Source organism: Pristiophorus japonicus, chromosome 2 (assembly GCF_044704955.1).
Source record: "Pristiophorus japonicus isolate sPriJap1 chromosome 2, sPriJap1.hap1, whole genome shotgun sequence".
Lineage (NCBI taxonomy): Eukaryota > Metazoa > Chordata > Chondrichthyes > Pristiophoridae > Pristiophorus > Pristiophorus japonicus.
In genome coordinates, this window is record NC_091978.1 from 373,768,614 (window position 1) to 373,794,615 (window position 26,002).

Sequence of the window (26,002 nt, forward strand, 5' to 3'; positions counted from 1 at the left end):
TAGTGGGGTACCGCAAGGTTCTGTGCTGGGGCCCCAGCTGTTTACACTGTACATTAATGATTTAGACAAGGGGATTAAATGTAGTATCTCCAAATTTGCGGATGACACTAAGTTGGGTGGCAGTGTGAGCTGCGAGGAGGATGCTATGAGGCTGCAGAGCGACTTGGATAGGTTAGGTGAGTGGGCAAATGCATGGCAGATGAAGTATAATGTGGATAAATGTAAGGTTATCCACTTTGGTGGTAAAAACAGAGAGACAGACTATTATCTGAATGGTGACAGATTAGGAAAAGGGGAGGTGCAAAGAGACCTGGGTGTCATGGTACGTCAGTCATTGAAGGTTGGCATGCAGCTACAGCAGGCGGTTAAGAAAGCAAATGGCATGTTGGCCTTCATAGCAAGGGGATTTGAGTACAGGGGCAGGGAGGTGTTGCTACAGTTGTACAGGGCCTTGGTGAGGCCACACCTGGAGTATTGTGTATAGTTTTGGTCTCCTAACCTGAGGAAGGACATTCTTGCTATTGAGGGAGTGCAGCGAAGGTTCACCAGACTGATTCCCGGGATGGCGGGACTGACCTATCAAGAAAGACTGGATCAACTGGGCTTGTATTCACTGGAGTTCAGAAGAATGAGAGGGGACCTCATAGAAACGTTTAAAATTCTGCCGAGGTTGAATGCAGGAAGAATGTTCCCAATGTTGGGGAAGTCCAGAACCAGGGGTCACAGTCTAAGGATAAGGGGTAAGCCATTTAGGACCGAGATGAGGAGGAACTTCTTCACCCAGAGAGTGGTGAACCTGTGGAATTCTCTACCACAGAAAGTTGTTGAGGCCAATTCACTAAATATATTCAAAAAGGAGTTAGATGAAGTCCTTACTACTAGGGGGATCAAGGGGTATGGCGAGAAAGCAGGAATGGGGTACTGAAATTGCATGTTCAGCCATGAACTCATTGAATGGCGGTGCAGGCTAGAAGGGCCGAATGGCCTACTCCTGCACCTATTTTCTATGTTTCTATGTTTCCAGCTGTTGGTCCGTAGCTTTGCAGGTTACGGCACTTCAAGTGCACATCCAAGTACGTTTTAAATGCGATGACAGTTCCTGCCTCTCATCATCATAGGCAGTTCCTCGGGATCGAGGAAGACTTGCTTTCCACTCTTAGCATGAGTTCTTAGGTGGCTGTACAGTCCAATACGAGAACCACAGTTTCTGTCACAGGTGGGACAGATAGTCGTTGAGGGAAAGGGTGGGTGGGTGGGACTGGTTTGCCGCTTGATTTCTGCATGCTCTTGGCAATGATACTCGAGGAGCTCAGCGCCCTCCCAAATGCACTTCCTCCACTTAGGGCGGTCTATGGCCAAGGACTCCCAGGTGTCAGTGGGGATGTCGCACTTTATCAGGGAGGCTTGAGGGTGTCCTTGTCATGTTTCCTCTGCCCACCTTTGGCTTGTTTGCCGTGGACGAGTTCCGAGTAGAGCGCTTGCTTTGGGAGTCTCGTGTCTGGCATGCGAACCATGTGGCCTGCCCAGCGGAGCTGATCAAGTGTGGTCAGTGCTTCAATGCTGGGGATGTTGGCCTGGACGAGGACGCTAATGTTTGTGCGTCTGTCCTCCCAGGAGATTTGCAGAATCTTGCGGAGACATCGTTGGTGGTATTTCTCCAGCGACTTGAGGTGTCTACTGTACATGGTCCACGTCTGAGCCATACAGGAGGGCGGGTATTACTACGGCCCTGTAGACCATGAGCTTGGTGACAGTTTTGAGAGACTGATCTTCAAACACTCTTTTCCTCAGATGGCCGTTGGCTGCCTGGCGCACTGGAGGCGGTGTTGGATCTCATCATCAATGCCTGCTCTTGTTGATAGGAGGCTCCCGAGATATGGGAAATGGTCCACGTTGTCCAGGGCCACGCCGTGGATCTTGATGTTTGGGGGGCAGTGCTGTGCGGTGAGGACAGGCTGGTGTAGGACCTTTGTCTTACTAATGTTTAGCGTAAGGCCCGTGCTTTCATACGCCTCGGTAAATACGTCAACTATTTCCTGGAGTTCAGCCTCTGTGTGTGCACAGACGCAGGTGTCGTCCCGTACTGTAGCTCGACGACAGAGGTTGGAGTGGTCTTGGACCTGGCCTGGAGACAGCGAAGGTTGAACAACTTCCCATTGGTTCTGTAGTTTAGCTCCACTCCAGCGGGGAGCTTATCAACTGTAAGGTGGAGCATGGCAGCGAGGAAGATTGAGAAGAGGGTTGGGGCGATAACGCAGCCCTGCTTGACCCCGGTCCAGACCTGAACTGAGTCTGTGATGGATCCGTTGGTAAGGATCACGGCTTGCATATCGTCGTGGAGCAGGCGGAGTATGGTGACGTACTTTTGGGAGCATCTGAAACGGAGGAGGACGCTCCATAGACCCTCGCGATTGACAGTGTCAAAGGCCTTTGTAAGGTCGAAGAAGGCCATGTATTTTTCCTGCAGCTGTCGGGCTGCAAAAATCATGTCCGTTGTGCCCCGGAGGGGACGAAACCCGCACTGCGACTCTGGGAGGAGCTCCTCAGCTACGGGGAGAAGACGATTGAGGAGGACTCTAGCGACAACTCTACCACCCTTTCAGGCAGTGAGTTCCAGACCCCCACCACCCTCTGGGTCTGGAGTCACGTATAAGGCCAGACTGGGTAAGGATGGCAAATTTCCTTCCCTAAAGGATATTCGTGAACCAGATAGGTTTTTACAATAATCTGACAGATTCATGGTATTTAAATTCCAGATTTTATTTAATTGAATTTAAATTCTCCAGCTGCTGTGGTGAGATTTGAACTTCTGTCTCTGGATTATTGATCCAGGCTTCTGGATTACTGGTCCACTAACATAACCACTATGCTACCATACCCTTATATCTTCCACACCACTGGCATTAATCCTGGTAGCAGTGATATTCGCACACTTTGCACAAGAGCCAGTCACCAAATCAATCCACGTTTGACAGTTTTGCTTCACACCATTTTATTAAAATCTGGTCTGTACTTGGTTTTGCCTGATCATAACCACCCAGAAATATGAGCATCAGTCAGAACAGATCTCTACTTTTATTTTGCAAGGTGCTTCATCAGTAACCAATGGAGATTTCAAACAATCTGCCTCAGCACTAAATAGATCTTAATTACAGATGGGAAATGTCAGCCCAGCACTCTGCAACTGAGACAGTGTAAGCTGGGTTATAAAGAGAAACACACTTTTGCATGACTTTAGATAACAATATCATCTTTCCTTGTAGTTCTGGATTTAATTTATCTAGATACAGTAGCATGTCTGCTAGAAGCCAAATCCTAAACGTACTGAAGGTCTGTGAGTTCAGGCTGCCTCTTCCACGAATACGTTCATAAGTGAGTTATTTTTTTTAAAAGTACAAGCGATTACTATTCCTCCAGAAAGCTAGCGTACTGCACATTGAAGGGGAGATTTCCATCATTAAGTACTTCAGTGTGTAAGTTTTAACATAGTTGATGCTTTCCAAAACAATCTCTGTGACATACTTCAAATTCAGGTATTTCTGATGAATGAAGCAATGGAATTTCCAGACTTCGAGAAAGCTGTCATCAACTTTACAAAATCCAGTTAATTCCATTACTGATCCTAACATTGCTGGCACACCGTCAGTAACAATGGCAGGAGGTTGCTGTAATGATACCTTGGTTTGCTGAATAACAGACATCAGGGCTTTCTTGATCTGCACACCCCAGGCTAAATGGTACAACGCTTGGCAGTTCTTCATCAGACACCGTATGTACCAATACAACCAGCTGAGGCATGTCCTGACCATGCAAGACTTAAATATGCCACCTCCCGGACAACTGAATACATTTTGATTCAACATCGTTATTTAGATCTGAGATTCTGCTTATTACTGCATGACAGTTGCAGATCTGAAATGTACTTTTCCAATTGATTATTATCTGAGAATAGAAAAGGTGCAATATTACGGATCCACATTGTCACAGACTCACACTTGGAGTAAAGCTTTGTGGACAAGTAGCAGTGCACACATCTTGCTACGAAGCTACAATCACAGTCTCGGCTTGGTTAGCAAATTTACTGAAAATATCTTTCTGTTCTCCAAAATGACTTTCAAAGTCTTAACTTTCAAAGAATGAACTGCAGATTTTTGGAAAATCCTTGTCAGTGGGCTCAGAGTGAGCGCTGAAATGACAGCAAGATTTGAACTGAGAAAAACTTGCCGAAGAAAGCGCATAGATTTCCCATTACACTCTACAAAAAGCTCCCACTCTGGTAAAAATGAGTGATGTTAGGTGCCACATAAAAGGTTACAAGATAAGAGCTCAGGGAGCTGGGGGTAATATATTAGCATGGATAGAGGATTGGCTAACAGAAAACAGAGACTCAGGATAAATGGGTCATTTTTAGGTTGGCAAACTGTAACTAGTGGGGTGCCATAGGGATCAGTGCTGGGACCTCAACTATTTATAATCTATATTAATGACTTGGATGAAGGGACCGGGTGTAATGTAGTCAAATTTGCTGATGATACAAAGATAGGTGGGAAACAAAGTGTCTACAAAGGGATATAGATAGATTAAGTGAGTGGGCAAACATTTGGCAAATGGCGTATAATGTGGGAAAATGTGAGTTTATCCACTTTGGTAGGAAGAATAGTTAAGCAAATTATTATGTAAATGGAGAGAGATTACAAAATGCTGCAGTACAGAGAGACCTGGGGGTCCTTGTACATGATACACAAAAAGTTAGTATGCAGGTACAGCAAGTAATCAAGAAGGCAAATGGAATGTTGGCCTTTATTGCACGGGGGATGGAGTATAAAAGCAGAGAAGTCCTGCTACAACTGTACAGGGTATTGGTGAGGCCACACCTGGAGTACTGTGTACAGTTTTGGTCTCTGTATTTAAGGAGGGTTATGCTTACATTGGAGGCAGTTCAGAGAAGGTTCACTAGGTTGATTCCTGAGATGAAGGGGTTGTCTTATGAGGAAAGGTTGGGCCTATACTCATTGGAGTTTAGAAGAATGAGAGGTGATCTTATTGAAACATATAACATACTGAGGGGGCTTGACAAGGTGGGTGCGGAGAAGATGTTTCCCTGCATCAGAATAAGGGGTCACCAATTTAAGACCGAGGAGGAATTTCTTCTCTGAGTGTTGTGAATCTTTGGAATTCTCTACTGTGGAGGCTGGGTCATTGAATATATTCAAGGCAGAGATAAACAGATCTTTGAACTACAAGGGAGTCAAGGATTACAGGGAACAGGCAGGAAAGTGGAGTTGAGGCCATAATCTTATTCAATGGCGGAGCAGGCTCAAAGGGCCAAATGACCTACTCCTGTTCCTATTTCTTATGTTCATCCTCATAACCTTCTTTCCCATTTCCATTTCTCCCATTTTGTTCGCTGAATTGTGCAGTTATAAATTTTGGGTTCACAGTAGAGCTAATTCGCCAGTTTCACCCTCTCCTCCAACTGCCAATACAAGCAACAGTTTGTGGGGGAATCCAGGGGCATAAGCATAAAATTAGAGCTGGTCTGTTCAGGGGTGATGTCAGGAAGCACTTCTTCACACAATGGGCAGTTAGTTACTGTTCTGCCCAAAAAGCTGTGATGCTGGGGGTCAATCGAAAATGTCAAAATTGTGATTGATAGATTTTTGTTGGGCAAGGATATTAAAGGTTACAGAACCAATGCGGATTGATGGAGTTAAGATACAGATCGGCCATGATCTAATTGAATTACAGAGCAGGCACGAGGGGCTAAATGGCCTCTTTCTGTTCCCAGCACTGGATTCAAGCCTTATTATTGCTTCCAACTTTTAAAAAGACATGTTAACTGTACAAAAAATATTAATTGTGAACATTTCTCACCTGCACGCTCTCATACTAAAATACAAATCATGACACCTAAGAAGACAACTAAATCCAAATTATGGGTCGGGGGAAGAAAGGAAGACTTGGAGAATGGGATTGGAAGGGCGAGATTGGGGGCTCGGGAAGGTGGGGGCAATGGATGTGGGGAAAAGTGGTCAGAGAGAGTTTGGAAAAATGGGGGTCAGGGAGAGGGTAATGGGGCCAGAGAGAGAGAGAGGGCTTTGGGAGGAGAAATGGGGTTTAGAGAGAGGGGGACCCCAGAGGGCTGTGGAGACTCAATCGTTGAGTATAATCAAGGCTGAGATCGCTAGATTTTTGGACGCTAGGGGAATCGATGGATAGGGGGATCGGGCGGGAAATTGGAGTTGAGGTCGAAGATCTTATTGAATGGCGCAGCAGGCTCAAGGGGCTGTATGGCCTACTCCTATTCCTATTTCTTACGTTTTTATGTTCTTATGGTGTGGTATTCTAACTTCAAATCAGCATTTTTGGAAAGGTAAAGTAACACACCCTTGGCCCCAAACTCCATAAAGCAGAGATTCCAGCTCAACACCAGCATTTTAAAAACATTCAGGGTTATTCAGTCTGAAATCCCACAATCCATTTCAGCAACAGGCTGACACACTTCAAACTAAAATTATCACCACTTTGCTGTTTCTGTCTGGACACTGATGTGCACTCGCATGGTACCTGCTGAACCCTTTGCAGTTTCTCTTCAGAAATCCTGGTCTCACGCCTGAGAGCCCAGTTCTATTCCGGAACCTGATGCCGATCCTGCTCTGTGCTTTGCTCCCTTAAAATGGTTTTGTACTCCCTGACCACAGCGTGAATGTGGTTGCCCAATCAATGAGCGGAACCAAAGGAACTCCAGCCCAGAGCTCAAAGAGCCACGCTGGCAGCACCAAGGAGCTGCAGGTGGACCATGAGCCATACGTTGGCTGCTGCTGTCCGAGTGCTCAGCGACTGCCTAACGATCAACTAGTGACTATCCTCCTTCAGGAGCAGAAGAGCAGGGGCTCGAGAGAGAGGCAAATATGGTGCTAATTTATAGAACCAGATGGAAGGATACGCCAGAGAACTGTGGACCTGACAGTTTGACATTGGTAATTGGGGAAATGAGAGGAAATATCCTGAAAGAGTATAGAGGGATACCAGGAGAAACATAATATGATAAAAAGTAGTTCACTTGGTTTTACAGGTAACAAATAGTGCTTAATAAATCCACTAGAGTTCTCTGAGTTACTGAACAAGGGGAACTCAGTAGAATTTATATACTTAGGCTGTGTTTTCCACCTCTGAACTTACCAGGATGTGATTTTCTGCTTGTTAAAATGAAGGGGATGAAATTTGTGGTATGGATTGGCAAGCGTAGAGCAGAAAAACACCAGATCTTTAATATAGTACCACATGGGAAACTACAAAGCACAAAGGAATAAGAGGGAAGCTTTTGAAATAAATAAGTGACTAAGTCGGAGAATGCATCTTTAGTTATTGAAGGAGCAGCATCTACGTGGAAAGAGGTGTCTAGAGGGATACCACAAGTATAGATGAAAGGTCAGCGACCTGAAACATTAACTCTGTTTCTCTCTCCACAGATGCTGCCTGACCCGCTGAGTGTTTCCAGCATTTTCTCTCTTTCAGCATCCGCAGTATTTTGCTTTTGTATTGGCCCATGTTGTTTTTGTTGTATATTAATGATTTGGTTGAAGTTTGCGGATGATACCAAATTGCGTAGGGTTGTGAATAGTAGAGAACAGATAGAGCAGTTTCATTGGGGCTAAAAACTGTCAGATGTCATTGAACGTAGAGAGGTACAAGGTTATGAAGCTAGGAAAGGGGAAACGATCAACTGGATTACAATATAAACAGGAGCAGATGGACAGGAAACGACACACAAGAGGGATCTGGCAGTTTTAGTGGAAAAGACTCTTAAAACTGTCAGCACAGTTGCAATGAAAAGCGAAAAAGGATCTTCAGATGTATTGCTCTAGAAAATGATGCTTTAGAAAGCACGGGGTCGTCTCCTCCTTGAGTAGTTTCCTATATTACCACAGTGACTGCACTTCCAAAGTACTTCATTGGCTGTAAAGCGCTTTGGCATGTCCTGAGGTCGTGAAAGGCGCTATATCAATACATATTCTTCTTTCTTTAGTGTACGATGCTGGGCACCATATCACAAGTGAGACATCCTTGCCTTGGAGGGAATATAAAGAAGGGCAATTAAGTTGATAGACCAGGTACCTGACCTCATCTATGAGGAAAGAATGGGTGTACCTGTACTAGGGATGTTTACAATGGAAAAATGATAGCTTAGATGCATTTAAGATCCTAAAGGGAATAGATAAAACTGGATCTCAGTGAGTTGTTCAATGTTAACACGGAGCATAGGGAAAAGGGACATGGATTCAAATTTGGACAAAAAAGGCTGAAAGCACAGTTAAGATGTAAATTCACACAGAGAGTGGGAGAAATGTGAAATAGCCAACACATGAAGGAGTGGAGGTGCAGGAAGATATACATTTTAAGATGACATGTTTTGGCAAACAGACCAGTGTTCACTTTAGACAGAGTGCACTGTTGTACAAAGGTTCCATTGGCAAGAAAGAAAGTTTTGCTTTGTGTTTGACGACTTCTTTTCTTCAGAGATGGGCCGACTTGATGGAAAAGTGATCTTGCTCTCGGCTGCAGCACAAGGCATTGGACGGGCATGTGCAATTGTAAGTTGTCAGTTTTAATTCACACAATGTTGGAAGTTGTCCTGTTCAGTTGAGATTTTCTCCTATGCTGAGATTGATATAATGTATTTTTTTTATTCATTCAGGGGATGTGGATGTCGATGGCATTTATTGCCCATCCCTAATTGCCCTCGGGAAGGTGGCTTGCTAGGCCATTTCGGAGGGCAGTTAAGAGTCAACCACATAAGAACATAAGAAATAGGAGCAGGAGTAGACCATTTGGCTCCTCGAGCCTGCTCCGCCATTCAATAAGATCATGGCTAATCTGATCTTGATCTTAACTCCACTTCCCTGCCCACTTCCCATAACCCTTGACTCCCTTATCGTTCAAAAGCTGTGGGTCACATTTAGGCCAGACCAGGTGATGCCTTTCCTAAAGGATATTCGTGAATTAGATGAGTTTTTGCAGCAATTTCATGGTCACCTAGCTTTTTAAAAAAAAAAATTCCAGATTTATTCAATTATTTTGAATTTAAAATCCCCAGCTGCTGTGGTGGGATTTCAACTCATATCTCCGGATCATTATTTCAGGCCTCTGGATTACTAGTCCATCATCATCATCATCATCATAGGCAGTCCCTTGAAATCAAGAAAGACTTGCTTCCACTCTAAAAGTGAGTTCTCAGATGGCTGTACAATGCGGGAATTACAGTCCCTGTCACAGATGGGGCAGACAGTGGTTGAGGGAAGGGGTGGGTGAGACTGGTTTGCCACACGCTCCTTCCACTGCCTGCGCTTGGTTTCTGCATGCTCTCGACGACGAGACTCGAGGTGCTCAGCGCCCTCCCGGATGCTCTTCCTCAATTTTGGGCGGTCTTGGACCAGGGATTCCCAGGTGCCAGTGGGGATGTTGCATTTTATCAAGGAGGCTTTGAAGGTTTCCTTGAAATGTTTCCTCTGCTCACCTGGGGTCCAGTAACATAACCACTATGCTACCGTTCCCCCAACAGATGATGACTATTAAATAACAAACAGGGCAGACATGGCTCAGATTGTGAAGCTGCTGATTTTGAAAGTCCTTATTTAAACATTATTTAAACTGCTTTTGAATTTAGAACAGCATCTAGAATATAAAGTAACCCACAATTCATCTACAACTCTCATCTAAATGACTTTCCTGTTAATTGTGTTTTCTCTTTTTAATTTTGAGGCATTTGGAAAGGAAGGTGCTAAGGTAATTGCTACAGATATAAATGAAGAGAAACTGAAGGAATTAGGGCAGTATTCAGGTAATCAATCTGTTTGCCACAGTGTCCTTGCATACAATTTATGGTGAAAACTCATTTTGAAATAGAAATAATGTTTTTATTTCCTGGTATCTGCTCTTGGATTCGGCACCAAGACTCTGATGACCTTAGACGTAACTGAATTGATAGCAGATGCGTAGAGAGATGCTCCACAATTAACTAACCAAATATTGCTCCATGCTTGAACTTTCCCAATTGCCTGTATATTTTCAAAAAAGCAACTAAAATGTTTCTGTACGCTTATATTTTCACTTCTGTGCATATATGATCCTACCATAATATTTACTAACTTACTGTTTACTCTCTTGTTATTTTTCGCTGAGTGAATGAACTGGTAATGTGCAGTTTGATTGTTAAACCTTTTGTTAATGAGCCAACTAGTTCTTAATAGCAATGTGTTGCTATGAATTCTTAAGCAAAGAATCCATGAGCAAATACATTACACCCTGTTGAACCTTAAAAAAAAAAAAAAATCCAAACACTAAGATTACATTAAGGTTACGTGGATAGATTAGAACTGGGGTTGTTTTCCTTAGAGCACAGAAGGCTAAGAGGAGATTTGATCGAGGTGTTTAAAATCATGAAGGGTTTAGATAGAGTAAATAAAGAGAAACTGTTTCCAATGGCTGAAGGGTCGGTAACAATATTCCGACAGTGGATAATGTAGGGGTTATGGGAGGGAGGAACTTAACACAATCACAATCACTAAGGAGGTGGTACTCAGTAAGATAATTGGACTAAAGGCAGATAAATCCCCTGGACCTGATGGCTTGCATCCTAGGGTCATAAGAAAACTAGAAGAGATTGTGGATGCATTGGTTGTAATTTACCAAAATTCCCTGGATTCTGGGGAGGTCTCAGCAGATTGGAAAACTTGCAAATGTAACGCCCCTATTTAAAAAAGGAGGCAGACAAAAAGCAGGAAACTATAGACCAGTTAGCCTAACATCTGTTGGGAAAATGTTGGAGTCCATTATTAAAGAAGCAGTAACAGGACATTTGGAAAAGCAAAATTCGGTCAGGCAGAGTCAGCATGGATTTATGAAGGGGAAGTCATGTTTGACAAATTTACTGGAGTTCTTTGAGGATGTAACGAACAGGGTAGATAAAGGGGAACCAGTGGATGTGGTGTATTTGGACTTCCAGAAGGCATTTGACAAGGTGCCACATAAAAGGTTACTGCACAAGATAAAAGTTCACGGAGTTGGGGTAATATATTAGCATGGATAGAGGATTGGCTAACCAACAGAGAACAGAGAGTCGGGATAAATGGTTCATTCTCTGGTTGGCAACCACTAACTAGTGGGGTGCCGCGGGGATCAGTGATGGGACCCCCAACTATTTACAATCTATATTAACGACTTGGAAGATGGGACTGACAGTAATGTAGCCAAGTTTGCTGATGATACAAAGATGGGAGGATAAGCAATGTGTGAGGAGGACACAAAAAATCTGCAAAAGGACATAGACATGCTAAGTGAGTGGGCAAAAATTTGGCAGATGGAGTATAATGTTGGAAAGTGTGAGGTCATGCACTTTGGCAGAAAAAAAATCAAACAGGAAGTTATTATTTAAATGGAGAAAGATTGCAAAGTGCCGCAGTATAGCGTGACCTGGGGGTACTTGTACATGAAGCACCAAAGGATAGTATGCAGGTACAGCAATTGATCAGGAAGGCCAATGGTATCTTGGCCTTTATTGCAAGGGGATGGAGTATAAAAGTCTTGCTACAGCTATATAAGGTATTGGTGAGGCCACACCTGGAATACTGCGTGCAGTTTTGGTTTCCATATTTACGAAAGGATATACTTGCTTTGGAGGCAGTTCAGAGAGGGTTCATTTAGGTTGATTCGGGGATGAGGGGGTTGACTTATGAGGAAAGGTTGAGTAGGTTGGGCCTCTACTCATTGGATTTTAGAAGAATGAGAGGTGATCTTATCGAAACTTATAAGATTATGAGGGGGCTTGACAAGGTGAACGCAGAGAGGATGTTTCCACTGATAGGGGAGACCAGAACTAGAGGGCATGGTCTTAGAATAAGGGGCCGCCCATTTAAAACCGAGATGAGGAGAAATTTCTTCGCTCAGAGGATTGGGAATCTGTGGAATTCACTCCCTCAGAGAGCTGTGGAAGCTGGGACATTGAATAAATTTAAGACAGAAATAGACAGTTTCTTAAAGGATAAGGGGTTATGGGGAGCGGGCGGGGAAGTGGAACTGAGTCCATGATCAGATCGGCCATGATCTATTGAATGGCGGAGCAGGCTCGAGGGGCCGTATGGCCTACTCCTTTTCCTATTTCTTATGTAACCAGAGGGCACAGATTTAAGGTGATTGGCAGAAGAACCAGAGGCAACATGAGGAAAAACTTTTTTATGCAACGAGTGATTAAGATTTGGAATGCACTGCCTGATCGGGTGGTGGATACAGATTCAATAGTAGCCTTCTAAAGGGAATTGAATAAATACTAGAAAGAGAAAAAATTGCAGGGATATGGGGAAAAAGCAGGGGAGTGGAACTAACTAGATTGCTCTTCAAAAGAGCCACTGCAGGCTAAGGCTGAACTCCAGGATATAGTCAATGTATTCACTGAGGCATATGGGAGACAAAGGTCCTCCACCAGCCTGTCCCCGCCGCACAGTACTGCCCTCCAATCATCAAGATTCACGGCACGGCCCTCGACAACGTGGACCATTTCCCATATCTCGGGAGCCTCTTATCAACAAAGGCAGACATTGATGCGGAGATTCAACATCGCCTCCAGTGCACCAGTGCAGCCTTTGGCCGTCTGAGGAAAAGAGTGTTAAAAGACCAGGCCCTCAAATCTACCACCAAGCTCATGGTGCAGGGCTGTAGTAATGCCCGCCCTCCTGTATGGATGTGAGGCATGGACGATGTATAGAAGGCACCTAAAGTCGCTGGAGATATATCACCAACGATGTCTCCGCAAGATCCTGCAAATCTCCTGGGAGGACAGACGCACCAACATCAATGTCCTCGTCCAGGCTAACATCCCCAGTATTGAAGCACTGACCACACTCGATCAGCTTTCTGGGCAGGCCACATAGTTCGCATGCCAGATACGAGAGTCCCTAAGGAAATGCTTTATGCGGAGCTCCTTCATGGTAAACGAGCCAAAGGTGCGCAGCAGAAATGTTACAAAGACACCCTCAAAGCCTCCCTGGTAAAGTGCGACATCACCACTGACACCTGGGAGACCCTGGCCGAAGACCGCCCGAGGTGGAGAAAGTGCATCCGGGAGGGCGCTGAGCTCTTCGAGTCTCAACGCAGAGAGCGTGAAGAGGTCAAGCGCAGGCAGTGGAAGGAGCACGCAGCAAACCAGCCCCACCCACCCCTTCCCTCAACGAATGTCTGTCCCACCTGTAACAGGGTCTGAGGCTCTCGTATTGGACTGTTCAGCCACCAGAGAACTCACTTTGGGAGTGGAAGCAAGTCTTCCTCGATTCCGAGGGACGTCCTATGATGATGATGATGCAGACTCGATTAGCCGAATGGCCTCCTGTGCTATATCATTCTATGATTCTATGATTTAAAATGCCCATTTCTAAGTTATTCTGTAGTTTTTGGTCCCCACTGGCTAAGATGTCAGGCAGATAATCTGCTATTGGGCCTGTGTCAATGAGCTGCCTTGAGTTGCCCAGTAGGAGATGTGAGGCAACAGTTTGGGATGGCTTTCCCTGACTGGAAGTCGAAGACAAAATAAAAATAAAAAATGCTGGAAATACTCAGCATGTAGGCATCATCTGTGGAGAGAGAAACAAAGTTAACGTTTCAGGTCAATGACCTTTCATCAGAGCTGGGGAAAGGTTAAGCAAGAACAGAGGCAGGGAAAGGGGAGGGGAGGAAAGAACAATAGGGAAGGTCTGTGATATGGTGGAAGGCAGGAGAGATTAAATGACAAAACGGATGATAGTGCGAGGCTAGGAGATGATAATGGGACAAGTAAAAGAACAAAAGATGGGTCTAGAAGAGGTGTAAATGGCAATAGTGAAATGAGCACCTGCTGTCCAAAGAAACAGGGGCAGAGGTTATTGATAAGCTCATAGTACTCAGTTTCATCCTTTATTGTGAGCAATGAGTAAGTGTGACCTTAGCTCTTTTAATAAGACTCCAGAGTGCAGGTACCGCGTGGGTGTCCTGCTTATATACAGTGATCCCAAGAGATGCTGGGATCCCTTGGGACGCCAACAGGTAGGCCCTCTGGTGGTGGTGTGATACAGGTTGCCAAAGGTTAAATACATAACATCACTCCCTCAAAGTCAATAGTACACTTATTTACAAGGTGAGACGATCTGGAGCTTTTCGCTCCCTTGTCGATCGTCTCGATATAAATGCAGGTGTGGGTGAGTTGCTTAGTTCTTCACTGGGCTGCTGGGCAGCCGCCTTGCCGGGCTTCTGGGGATGGTTAGTTCGGCTTCGTGGCCAACCACGATGTTGGTTGCCACTTGGGTGTGTGTTGGAGGGTCAAAGTTGGTGGTGTCTTCTTCGGGTTGTTCGTAGCTGTTAGTGAACCGCAATTTGATTTGGTCCAAATGCTTTCTACACGTTAGTCCATTGGCCAGTTTGACCTGAAACACCCTACTCCCTCCTTTGGCTATGACCGTGCCAGCGAGCCATTTGGGACCATGTCCATAATTGAGTACAAACACTGGATCATTGATCTCAATATCACATGACAAGTTTGCACGGTCATGCTACATACTTTGTTGATGCCGCCTGCCCGCTACATGATCATGGAGATCAGGGTGGACAAGAGAGAGCCTTGTTTTAAGCGCCCTTTTCATCGGCTGGGGGAGCGAGTGGGGTCTGGTGCGGTAGCTGAGCGGCGCTCAGGACAGCCGGGTCTGAAAGGAGCCTTCCGACACGCGTTTCAAGCTTTGCTTGATGGTCTGAACTGCTCGTTCTGCCTGGCTGTTGGATGCGGGCTTGAACGGGGCAGATGTGACGTGCTTGATCCCATTGTGGGGCATGAATTCCTTGAATTCAGCACTGGTGAAACACTGCCCATTGTCGCTGACTAGGACATCAGGCAGGCCGTGTGTGGCAAACATGGCTCGTAGGCTTTCGATGGTGGCAGTGGACGTGCTTATAGACATCATTACACATTCAATCCAGTTTGAATAAGCATCCACGACAACTAAAAACATTTTGCCTAGAAATGGGCTCACATAGTCAACGTGGATCCTCGACCACGGTTTGGAGGGCCACGGCCACAAACTTAGCAGTGCCTCTCTGAGTCGATGCTGGGCTACCACACATGGGATCTGGCTATGGTTTTCATCATTACAATGCCTGGGTGGGTACTGTGTAGGTCACGAATGAACGTTTCTCTGCCTTTCTTGGGCAAGACCACGCAATTACCCCATAACAGACAGTCCATCTGCAAGGACATTTCGTTTTTGCACCTGTCGAATGACTTAATCGCCTCCTGCATCTCTGCTGGGACCCTGGACCAGCTCCCATGGAGAACACAGTTTTTTTTACCAAGGACAGTAGAGGATCTTGGTTGGTCCAGGTCTTTATCTGGCGGGCTGTAACTGGTGACTTTTCGTTTTCAAATGCATCCATTACCATGAGCAAGTCTGCAGGCTGTGCCCGGTGGTGGGCAATGGTAGCCGACTGAGAATATCAACGCAGTTCTCTGTGCCTGGTCTGTGGCAGATTATATAGTTGTATGCTGACATCGTGAGCACCCATCTTTGGATGTGGGTAGAGGCATTGATGTTAATCCCTTTGCTCTCTGAGAATAGCGATCTGAGCGGCTTATGGTCAGTTTCAAGCTCAAACTTGAGGCCAAACAAGTACTGGTGCATTTTTTTCACCCCATAAACGCAGACCAGAGCCTCTTTTTCAATCATGCTGTAGGCCCTTTCGGCCTTGGACAGATTCCTGGACGCATAGGCGACTGGTTGTAAAATCCTCGATTCGTTAGCCTGTTGTAACACACACCTGACCCCGTATGACGACTTATCGCAAGCTAGTACTAATCGTTTACATGGGTTATACAGAACAAGCAGTTTGTTAGAACACAATAAGTTTCTGCCTTTCTCAAAGGCAGCCTCCTGTGAATTCCCCCATACCCACTCGTCTCCCTTGCACAGTAGCACATGTAGGGGTTCTAGCAAGGTGCTTAACCCGGGTAGGAAATTACCAAAATAGTTGAGGAGTGCCAGGAACAACCGCAGGTCCGTCACGTTCTCTGGTCTCGGCGCGTTCTTGATGGCCTCTGTCTTGGGGACGGTGGGTCTGATGCCGTCTGCTGCGATTCTTCTTCCCAAGAACTCGACCTCTGGCGCCAGAAAACACACTTCGAGCGTTTCAACCTGAGTCCTACACGATCCAACTGACTAAGAACCTCTTCCAGATTCTTCAAGTGTTCGATGGTGTCCCTACCTGTAACCAATATGTCATCGTGGAAAACCACGGTACAAGGAACTGACTTTAACAGGCTCTCCATGTTCCATTGAAAAATTGCCGCAGTCGACCGAATCCCGTTATAGATGAACAGACCTTTGTGCGTGTTGATGCAGATGAGGCCTTATGAAGATTCCGCCAGCTCCTGCATCATGTAGGCCAAGGTCAGGTCCAACTTGGTGAATGTCTTCCCTTCAACCAGGGTCGCAAATAGGTTGTCTGCCTTGGGTAGCGGGTACTGGTCCTGTAGCGAAAAACGGTTAATCGTTACTTTATAGTCCCCACAAATTCTGACCGTGCCGCCACCTTTAAGTACCGGGACAATCGGACTGGCCCACTCGTTGAATTCCACCGGCGCAATGATGCCTTCTCGCTGAGCCTGTACCGCTTAATTTCCACTTTCTCTCGCATCATATACAGTACCACCCGTGCCTTATGGTGGGTCGTGTACCGGGAACCAAATGGATCTGCACTTTTGCCCCTGAGAAGCTTCCAATGCCTGGCTCGAACAACGATGGAAATTTGCTCAGAACCTGGGCACATGAGGCGTCGACGGACGAAAGCTCGGATATTGTCCCAGTTCCAGTGGATTTTTCCCAGCCAGCTTCTGCCAAACAGTGTGGGGCCATCCCCTGGCACAATCCATAGTGGGAGTTCTTGCACTGCTCCATCATGGGAGACTTTGACTTCTGCACTGCCAATTACAGGGATCAGTTGCTTGGTGTGAATGGGGCTGAGCTTGAGCCTGTGTGCCTTGTCGCACCACAGCCTGTCAAAGGCCTTTTTGTTCATTATGGACTGACTCGCACTCATAACCGGTTCCATGGATACTGGAATTCCATTCAGTTCAATTTTTAACATTATTGGTGGACATTTCGTGGTGAAGGTGTGTACCCCGTACACGTCTGCCTCCTCGGTTCAAGTCTCTAGTTCTGCATGATCCACCATGGATCGATCTTCCTCTGCAACATGGTGGTTTGCAGCTCGCCTGCATATTCGCTGAAGGTGTCCCATTGCTCTGCAGCCGTTGCACGCATAGTGCTTGAAACGGCATCGATGGGCCCGATGGTCACCTCCACAACGCCAACAGGGTGTCAACTGCCTCGCATTAATGATTGGTGGCGGACTCTGGGTCATCTGAGGTCGTGCAGCAGCCGGTGTGTACTTTCTGCCGTGTATATTCCTGCTCGAAAACGACTTTACTTTGTGCACAGTACTGGCCAAAACCTCTATCCTGCAAAATTTGTTGTCGCTGGTGGACATAAATGCCTGGGCTATCGTTCTGCCTTTGTACCTTGGTGCCTGTGAAGTTGCCGATGTCTGGTTCGAATAGCGAGGGAAACTTGCTCAGCACTTGAGCACACGAGGCGTCATCCACTGAAGATAGTGCTTTGATGTCGTTCCAATTCCATCTAATTTTTTCTAGCCAGCTTCTGCCGAACAGTGTTGGGCCATTGCCTGGAACAATCTACAATGACAGGTCATGCACAGCTCCATCATATACCTTCACTGCCGCACTTCCAATGACTGGTATAAGCTCTTTGGTGTAGGTACGGAACTTTGCATTAATTGGGCTCAGTTTGGGCCTTTGTGCTTTATTGCCCCACAGTTTCTCGAAAACCATCTGGCTCATTATTGACTGACTCGCACCCGTGTCCAACTCCATAGATACTGGAACTCCATTTAATTTGACTTTCAGCATTATAGGAGGGCTCTTGGTGGTGAAGGTATGTACCCCATACACTTCTTCCTCGAGTTGAGTTGCCTGTGCTGCGTGATCTGCGCCGGATCGATCATCCTCTGCCACGTTGTATGTCGCAGCACGTTTGCACATTCGCTGGAGGTGCCTCATCGATATGCAGCCTTTGCACACGTAGTGCTTGAATCGACATTGATGGGCCCGATGATTACCCCCGTAGCACCAACGCGGTGCTAATAGATTCACATTCACCCCCAATGGCGGACTCTGAGTCATCACAGGTCTTGCAGCCGCAGACATATAGGCCCTGCTATATGCAGTTCAGCCTGCTAGCGACGTCATTTTATGCACAGTACTTGCTGGTGAGCTTCGATGTTGAGAAGATATCTGTTTAGTGTTATCGTCCATGGCCATGCATACCTGGGCGACCACGATGGCTCTGCTCAGATCTAAGGTTTCGGCAACCAGCAGCTTTTGAAGAATGACCTCGTGGCTGATGCTCAGCACGAAAAAGTCCCGCAACATTTGCCCCAACGCAGCTCCAAAATCACAAGATCCCGCAAGGCGTCTCAGGTCGGCGATATAATCCGCCAGGTCCTGGCCCCCGGAACGATGGTGCGTGTAAAAACGATATCTGGCCATGAGGATAATCTCCTTCAACCAGCATGCACAACTCTGTATATTCCTTCTCCGTTGGTTTTGTCGGTGCGAGCAGATTCTTGATGAGGCCATATATTTTAGCCCAGACGGTAAGGCGAACCGCCCTGCACTTGACCGCGTTAGTGTCTCCTTCCAGCTCGTTGGCCACGAAGTACTGGTCGAGACGCTCGACGAAGACTTCCCAATCATCACCCTCTACGAATCTCTCTCATATTCCAACGGTAGCCATGGTTGCATGAAGGTTCGTATTCTGTTACTTGTCGCCAACTGTTGTGTGTAGAAGAACTCCATGAGGCTGAGTACTGTGAACTAAACTTAGTGTGACCTTAGTCTTTATTACAACTCCAGAGTGCCTAAACACGTGTGTGCAGGTGACCATTAGGACTCCAACAGTCGCGCCCTCTGATGACAAGTATTACATAGTTACATAGATAACAATCTGAATTTGTCGAATTCAGTGTTGTGTCCGGAAGACTGTTAAGATGTCTAATCAAAGACGAGATGTTGTTCCTCGAACCTGTCGCCTGTCACTTTAATTCCCCGCTCCACTCCCACTCTGACCTCTCTGTCCTCGGCCTCCTACACTGTTCCAATGAAGCTCAATGTAAGCTCTAACTGCCCTTGAGAAGGTGGTGGTGAGCCGCCTTCTTGAACCGCTGCAGTCCGTGTGGTGAAGGTGCTCCCACAGTGCTGTTAGGGAAGAAATGGAGATATATTTCCAATTCAGGATGGTGTGTGATTTGCAGGGGAACTTGGAATATCCTTTTATATTCCTTCTTTACAAATGCTTACTCCATTCTTTTCTAAATACTGTTCTTGTCTCTGAACCTAAGAACATAAGAAATAGGAGCAGGAGTAGGCCATTTGGCCCCTCGAGCCTGCTCCACCATTCAATAAGATCATGGCTGATCTGATCTTAGCCTCAACTCCACTTCCCTGCCCACTCCCCATAACCCTCGACTCCCCTATCGTTCAAAAATCTGTCTATCTCCACCTTAAATATATTCAATGACCCAGCCACCACAGCTTTCTTGGGTAGAGAATTCCAAAAATTCATGACCCTCTGAGAGAAGAAATTCCTCCTCATCACCTTATTCTGAAACTATGCCCCCTATTTCTAGATTCCCCCACGAGGGGAAACATCCTCTCTGCATCTACCCTGTCAAGCCCCCTCAGAATCTTTCAATAAGATCACCCCCCCATTCTTCCAAACTCCAATGAGGCCCAAACTGCTCAACCTTTCTTCATAAGACAGCCCCTTCATCTCAGGAATCAACCTAGTGAACCTTCTTTGAACAGCCTCCACTGTAAGTATATCATTCCTTAAATAAGGAGACCAAAACTGTACGCAGTATTCCAACTGGTCTCACCAACAGTTGTAGCAAGACTTCCCTACTTTTATATTCCACCCCCCTTGCAATAAAGGCCAACATTCCATTTGCCTTCCTAATTACTTGCTGTACCTGCATGCTAATGTTTTGTGTTTCATGTACAAGGACCCCCAGATCCCTCTCTACAGCACCATTTTGTAATCTCTCCACATTTAAATAATAATAACTCTGCCTTAATAACTACTATGGTGAACCATCCCATGGTCTAATAGCCCTCAATGCAAAAACCTTCCTTTGCCCTTCCCCTTGTTTCTTCCAGTGAGAATCCTCATTCTCCGTCCCCTTCTTCCACATTTGCCCACCAATGGAAAGAATCTATAATCGTTTACCCACGGCAAACTCTCCAGGTTTCACTCGCCCTTTACTGACTGCTCCTCCCTCAGTCCCTCACCCACTGACCCCTTTACTGACTGCTCCTCCCTCAGTCCCTCACCCACTGACCCCTTTACTGACTGCTCCTCCCTCAGTCCCTCACTCACTGACCCCTTTACTGACTGCTCCTCCCTCAGTCATGCTCCCACTCGTGCCTTTACAGTACGGGAGGATTGTAACCCAACCCAGATATTTACAGAAGTGGAAAGAATAAATATTTTCTGGAGGAAGGAGTGGCTCCAATTTTGTGACTAACTTCTTGATTCAATTCATACTCCCTGGAAAGATTGTACAAACAATATGTAATATCAGGATATGGTGAAATAATTGTGTTAGCCTGTCGCCCCCTGCTTCCACCCACATTTCACTTCTGTAGTTGTGTGAGTCAGTTTCAGAGAATTAAAAACATTGAGATAAAGAACCATTGACGTTTTGTTGTATTGATAAAAATGTATTTGTCATAGAATAGAATCACACAGCCATTGGCCCATCATGTCTGTGCCGGCTCTTTGCAAGAACTCTCCGATTAGCCACACTACTTGGCTCTTTTCCCATAATCCTGCACATTTGTCCTTTTCAAGCATCTGTTTTCCTTATCTCTCTATCCCTCTATAATTATCTCCATAACGCTCTATATTTCTTCGTCTCTCTCTCAGCATTCGTCCCTGTATCACTTTATGTATTTATCTCAGAGTTTCTCTGTTACTCTCTATGTATTTAGCTCCATTTTTCTCAGTCTTTGGGGTTAACTTTACCCAAGAGTGTGATCGTTACATGGCCGGGCGGGGGGTGGGGGGCGGGACAAGTCATGAGGTGCATCTGAAATATGTCATTGGTGGATTTTAACTGCCGTGCTTGATTATAATAGGATGAGTGGGCGGAAGAATGGGAGAAGCAGTGAAACTAACGTACAGGAAATAAGCCAGTTTGCACTGAGAACCTGAATTACAGGCTAAGATTGAACACGTAAGGTGCATTACCATCAGGAAGCTAGGTGAACACTTTAAGCGCTGCCCTTTATTGGAACATCACCAGCCAGTTGCTGCAGTCACCATGTAGGAATTTTGTTGGAGTTCAAACACGAAATTATGGTGGCGAAATTTCCCGCAGTAGTGTTTTCGCGCAGGACATGGGGCGCTACCGCCTCGTGGGAAATTGCCCCGGAGGTTTGGGGGGCACTGTCCTGGCAGTGCCTCGCCCTGCGATTAGCGAGGGGCGTTCTAGCGCTGGCCTGCTCCGCACAGCGCTGGACTCGGGGAGCGCCCCTCAAAAGAAAGCGAAGTGCCGGAGACAGCGTACGGCCCAATTCCGTGTCGGGGGCAGGAAGTCCCGGCCCGGGAAAGTTACCGCCCCCAATCGGGGCAAGGGGCAATTTCTAGCCCTATGTGTATTCAGTATCCTGTAATCAGATAGATGACTTGTCTTCCTGAATTAATGGACAGGGTGTGTAAAATGCCAGTATATGCAGTCATTTGTTCTGTATTAACAGTTGGACTTCGCCCGTGATTTCATGCAGGCTTTGGAAATTTGAGCAGAATGTTTTTTCGACATGAAAGCAGAGAAGCTAGGAGCTGGATTTTCCTGTTTTCGATTGTTTTTGGGATGCTGAACTGTGGAGTGGTAATGGCTGCTGCCTCAATACTGTCGGTTTAAAATAAACAGCGCCAGAATGTTTCTCCAGGAACAGCTAGCCTCCTTTCCCGCCTGCCTGGAGCCTGTCCTCCCGCATTTCAGTAGGATCAAATGAGTGTGGATAATACTCCTGCTCCATTTTCCCCAACTTTTGCTCAAGCCCAATCCTAACTATTACTGCCGCTTTAAAAAAAAATGGCAGTGTGAGCAGTACAGATGCATTGTGAGGCATTTACAGAAGCCATTTTGTTTTGCAGGAGCTGAAAGTTTATCTTATTTTGCCTCCATATCGATTTTAAATCCTCTGGAGATTCTGTCAAGTCATTTATTGCCCTGTTTTGTCAGCTATCCAGAAAGTACACATATGGATTGTGGCCATGAATTTCCCAATGAGAATCCCTTTATTTCATATCCACATTTCCCCTCAAGACATCGGAAGAGGCTGGATTGAAGACTCTTGGAGTGAGGAATTACAGAAGACATTTGGCGGGGGGGAATTGCAACTTGCCTTCGCCCTTTTCTGGGGTGTCAAATGGTCATTTGGCCTGTAAATCTCAGGGCACGACCTCCCATGCCTGACCTGCCTTTGAGGTCTCCATGGCGCAAGGCCAAGCACACAACCTTGCCCCCCCCACCCCCGGCTCGGGCACCCCCACTTCACCTCTCCCCACAGGACTAGGACCTACCAGTGGTCCGGCTCGACGTCGGAGCCCACCAGAATGGCGAGCTGCACCAGGACACCCAATTGCCGCTGGCAGCTTGCTAGTTTGAAGTAAGTCCCGAAGCCAAGTTTGGCTCAGGCCACGGACCGAAGCGAGAAGCAATCATTCCCTCACCTGCCACCCGCTTTTGGCCACAAGTCAAATTTCTCCCTCTTGTTCCCTACAGGCAGGTAACCATTCATCAAGTTTTGCAGACCATAAAGGTCCTTAGATTTCCGTGCACTTTGGTATATTGTTCACACAGACCGGACAGAGGCCCATTAGGCACAAATATTTAGAAAGGGCTTAACTGCGAAACTACAGGCCCATTAGTTTGGCTTCGGTTATTGCTAAGTTGCTAGAAGGGATCACCTGGAAAGAGAAGGGGTTATTAAGGGATCTCAGCATGGCATCTGTATAAGAAGGTCCTGTCCCACCAACTTGGTTGAATTTTGTGAAGGAATTACAAAGTTGGTAGATGCTGGAATCCTGACTGACATTGTTTATCTAGACTTTTAAAAAGCTGCTGACAAATTGCTGCACGAAAGGCTATTAAACAAGGTCTTGTGGAATTGATGGCAGATAAGTTGGACCTGGAAATGGTTGCATTCCTGTAGACAAAAAGTATTTTTTAATGTTCAAGGTTCTATGTGGGAACTAGTCACTCTCGGAGTCCCGTTGGGATCGGTGTTGGGGCTGTTGCTCTTCACTAACTTTATCAACGATCTGCATGAAGGCATGGGGAAACTATCCACAAATTTGGGGATAACACCAAGACATATGCAGGTGTAAGTGCTTTACATGATAAAAATAGATTGCAGGTGAATCTGGATGCGATGGGGGAATGGGCGCATGTCTGGCAGATGTCTTTTAATGCAGAAAATCTAGCATAATATACTCGATATGGGCAATGCCAAGCATACATATACCAGGCAGGATTGTGTGCTAAAGGCTGCTGAGTAGGATAAAGACTTGAGGTTTATAGTGCACGAATTATTGAAGACCCACGACTAGTGCTGGGTGTTAAAATGTATGACCAGCGCAATTAAATACAAAGCAAGAAATATTGGCCCAGAATGTGCGGCCAGCAGCGAAGCAAAGGATCTCACAAATCACTGCTGGGCATCAACACTGGCACAGACCTGTTGGGCCGAATGGCTGTGCTGCAAATACCATATATTAGCTACATCATTGTCACTTCTAGAAGAACCAAAATCAATCAACTTTATCCTTTGAAATACACAATACCTACGGGCTCCTTAGTACGTTTTCCACAGGTTCCTCTTCTGGTGTTTGCCTCTACTCGAAATGTTCTGCCATTAATGACGTGTGAGTGCTTGTGAGGCTGCAGGTGCATGGGTTCTGGGAATTGGGAAGGCCGGGCTGGAATCATATCAAATGGAGTAAGTTAGAAATGGAATCAGCTTTGCTTGCATTCCCTCTGATTTCTTCTGAAGGAGACCTTAATAAGCACTTTGAAATAGGGTTGGCATCCCATTTTCCGGAGCTGCGAAGCCTTTCTTGCTCTCTCTGAGTAGCACTGGTCGGGTTTAATTTAAGAACATAAGAATTAGGAGCAGGAGTAGGCCATTTGGCCCCTCGAGCCTGCTCCGCCATTCAATAAGATCATGGCTGATCTGATCATGGACTCAGCTCCACTTCCCCGCCCGCTCCCCATAACCCTTCACTCCCTTATCGCTCACAAAATCTGTCTATCTCCACCTTAAATATAAGAGCTTAATTTGAGCTCTACATTGTCCGATTTTCCCCCCTTTGTGACTTGCCTTGGGATGTTCTGCGATATTAAGGGTGTCATAGAAGTGCAACTTGTTGATGATGATGGTGGTGGATATATTTGGCCATTTGTATGTTTTTAATTTTAACTGAGCATTTTGACACAGCAAGTGATCAAATGCCACTAGATTGGTCAATGCTTTGTAGTCAATAATAGCAGCAACACTAGAGGGGGCTGTTGTTTCACAATCACTCGGCAGTATAGGCGAGGGACCTGCAGCGTGATTGTAAACCCAAAGCTGACTGCAGGAATAGGGTGGTGAGGAGGAGCGACAGGACAGTAGGATACAGCACCATCATTCCACCTTTGCTACTTGAGTTTAAATTCAACTTGCATTGATTTAAAGCTCTCTCTCTCTCTCTCTCTCTATTCGCTTTCTTTCTCCCTTTCTCTCTCCATTTTTCCTGTTTCTCTCTCCGTCTCTCTCTGCTGTGCAGGTGTTGTATAAGAGGAGCTTGGGTAGTTGACGGCAGCTGATTAGTGATCCCCATCACATCACCTTGCCGGTGAATCCTCGGTCAGCAGGTATCGGTCATGATCTTTTCACACTGAGCCAGTCCCCCATCTGACCATTCTTTTCTGCCGAAAGATAGGTGTCTGGATGGGAGATGGGCTAGTCTGCAGCAGTGATTGATGGCTGTATTGTGGTTCCCTAAAATCCTGCTGAATATTGACATACAAAGGTCATGCAATTCTTTCATTTAGCCTGAGTTAATTCAAACCTGTCTCAACTCTCAATATTTAGAGTTGTCCAGACTAATATCTGTTGGTTAGTCTGCATGTTTGTTCTGGTTTTTAATGTGACTCGGGGAGAGGGAATCCGGCACATTAGATTTCACATTTCTCAATTTGTTTATTGGTTCAGCGATTCATAATATTGTTCTTCAGTAACTATCAGCACTCCACCCTTCCCAGCACAGTCTGGCTTCCCGGCCAAACACTGGCTTGGTCCTTCTCCACCCTTTGCAATCTATCTCATCTGCTCTACCTGATTCTGCTGGATACCTTTCATAAGTTCCGCCTGTGACCACTGCATAAACAGCCATGTTCCCCCTTAACACAATTGATTCCACTGCAGATATTAGCCTGCTTGTTTGTTCTTCACATGAGCCTCCTCCCACTCTACAAATATTGGCTCAAATTCAACTCATGCATGATATCCAATGCTATGCTATTTTTCATTTGAAAACATCTGTTGCCTAGTTCAAAATTCAGCTGCTCTAATTACTTTTCATTGTGCACCATAAATAACTTTAGTACCAACCTTCTCAAAAACATACTGGGCTACGTTTTATATCTTGGAGCTCCCTGCAAAGAGCTTTGTACAGCGGGAGCGCATACTGAGGCTGTGCATGCAAAGATCTGCATGCCCTATTCATGGCCTGTGCTATTTTTGTCCATTGTGTACAGTACTCCTTTCTAACCCAGTACGTAAGAAGCCCAACAAGGGAGGATTCAC

At 45.9% G+C, this 26,002-nt stretch overlaps 1 protein-coding gene across 2 annotated transcripts in view; it reads left to right on the forward strand.

The window, feature by feature from the left end:
• Window positions 1–26,002, forward strand: part of bdh2 (3-hydroxybutyrate dehydrogenase, type 2) — a 202,246-nt gene that overhangs the window by 86,550 nt on the left and 89,694 nt on the right. For both annotated transcript variants that reach the window (XM_070873158.1, XM_070873159.1), the window contains 2 exons: window positions 8,521–8,594; window positions 9,763–9,841. In XM_070873158.1, the coding sequence (XP_070729259.1) occupies window positions 8,521–8,594; window positions 9,763–9,841 (153 nt within the window). The remainder of the gene's footprint in view (window positions 1–8,520; window positions 8,595–9,762; window positions 9,842–26,002) is intronic.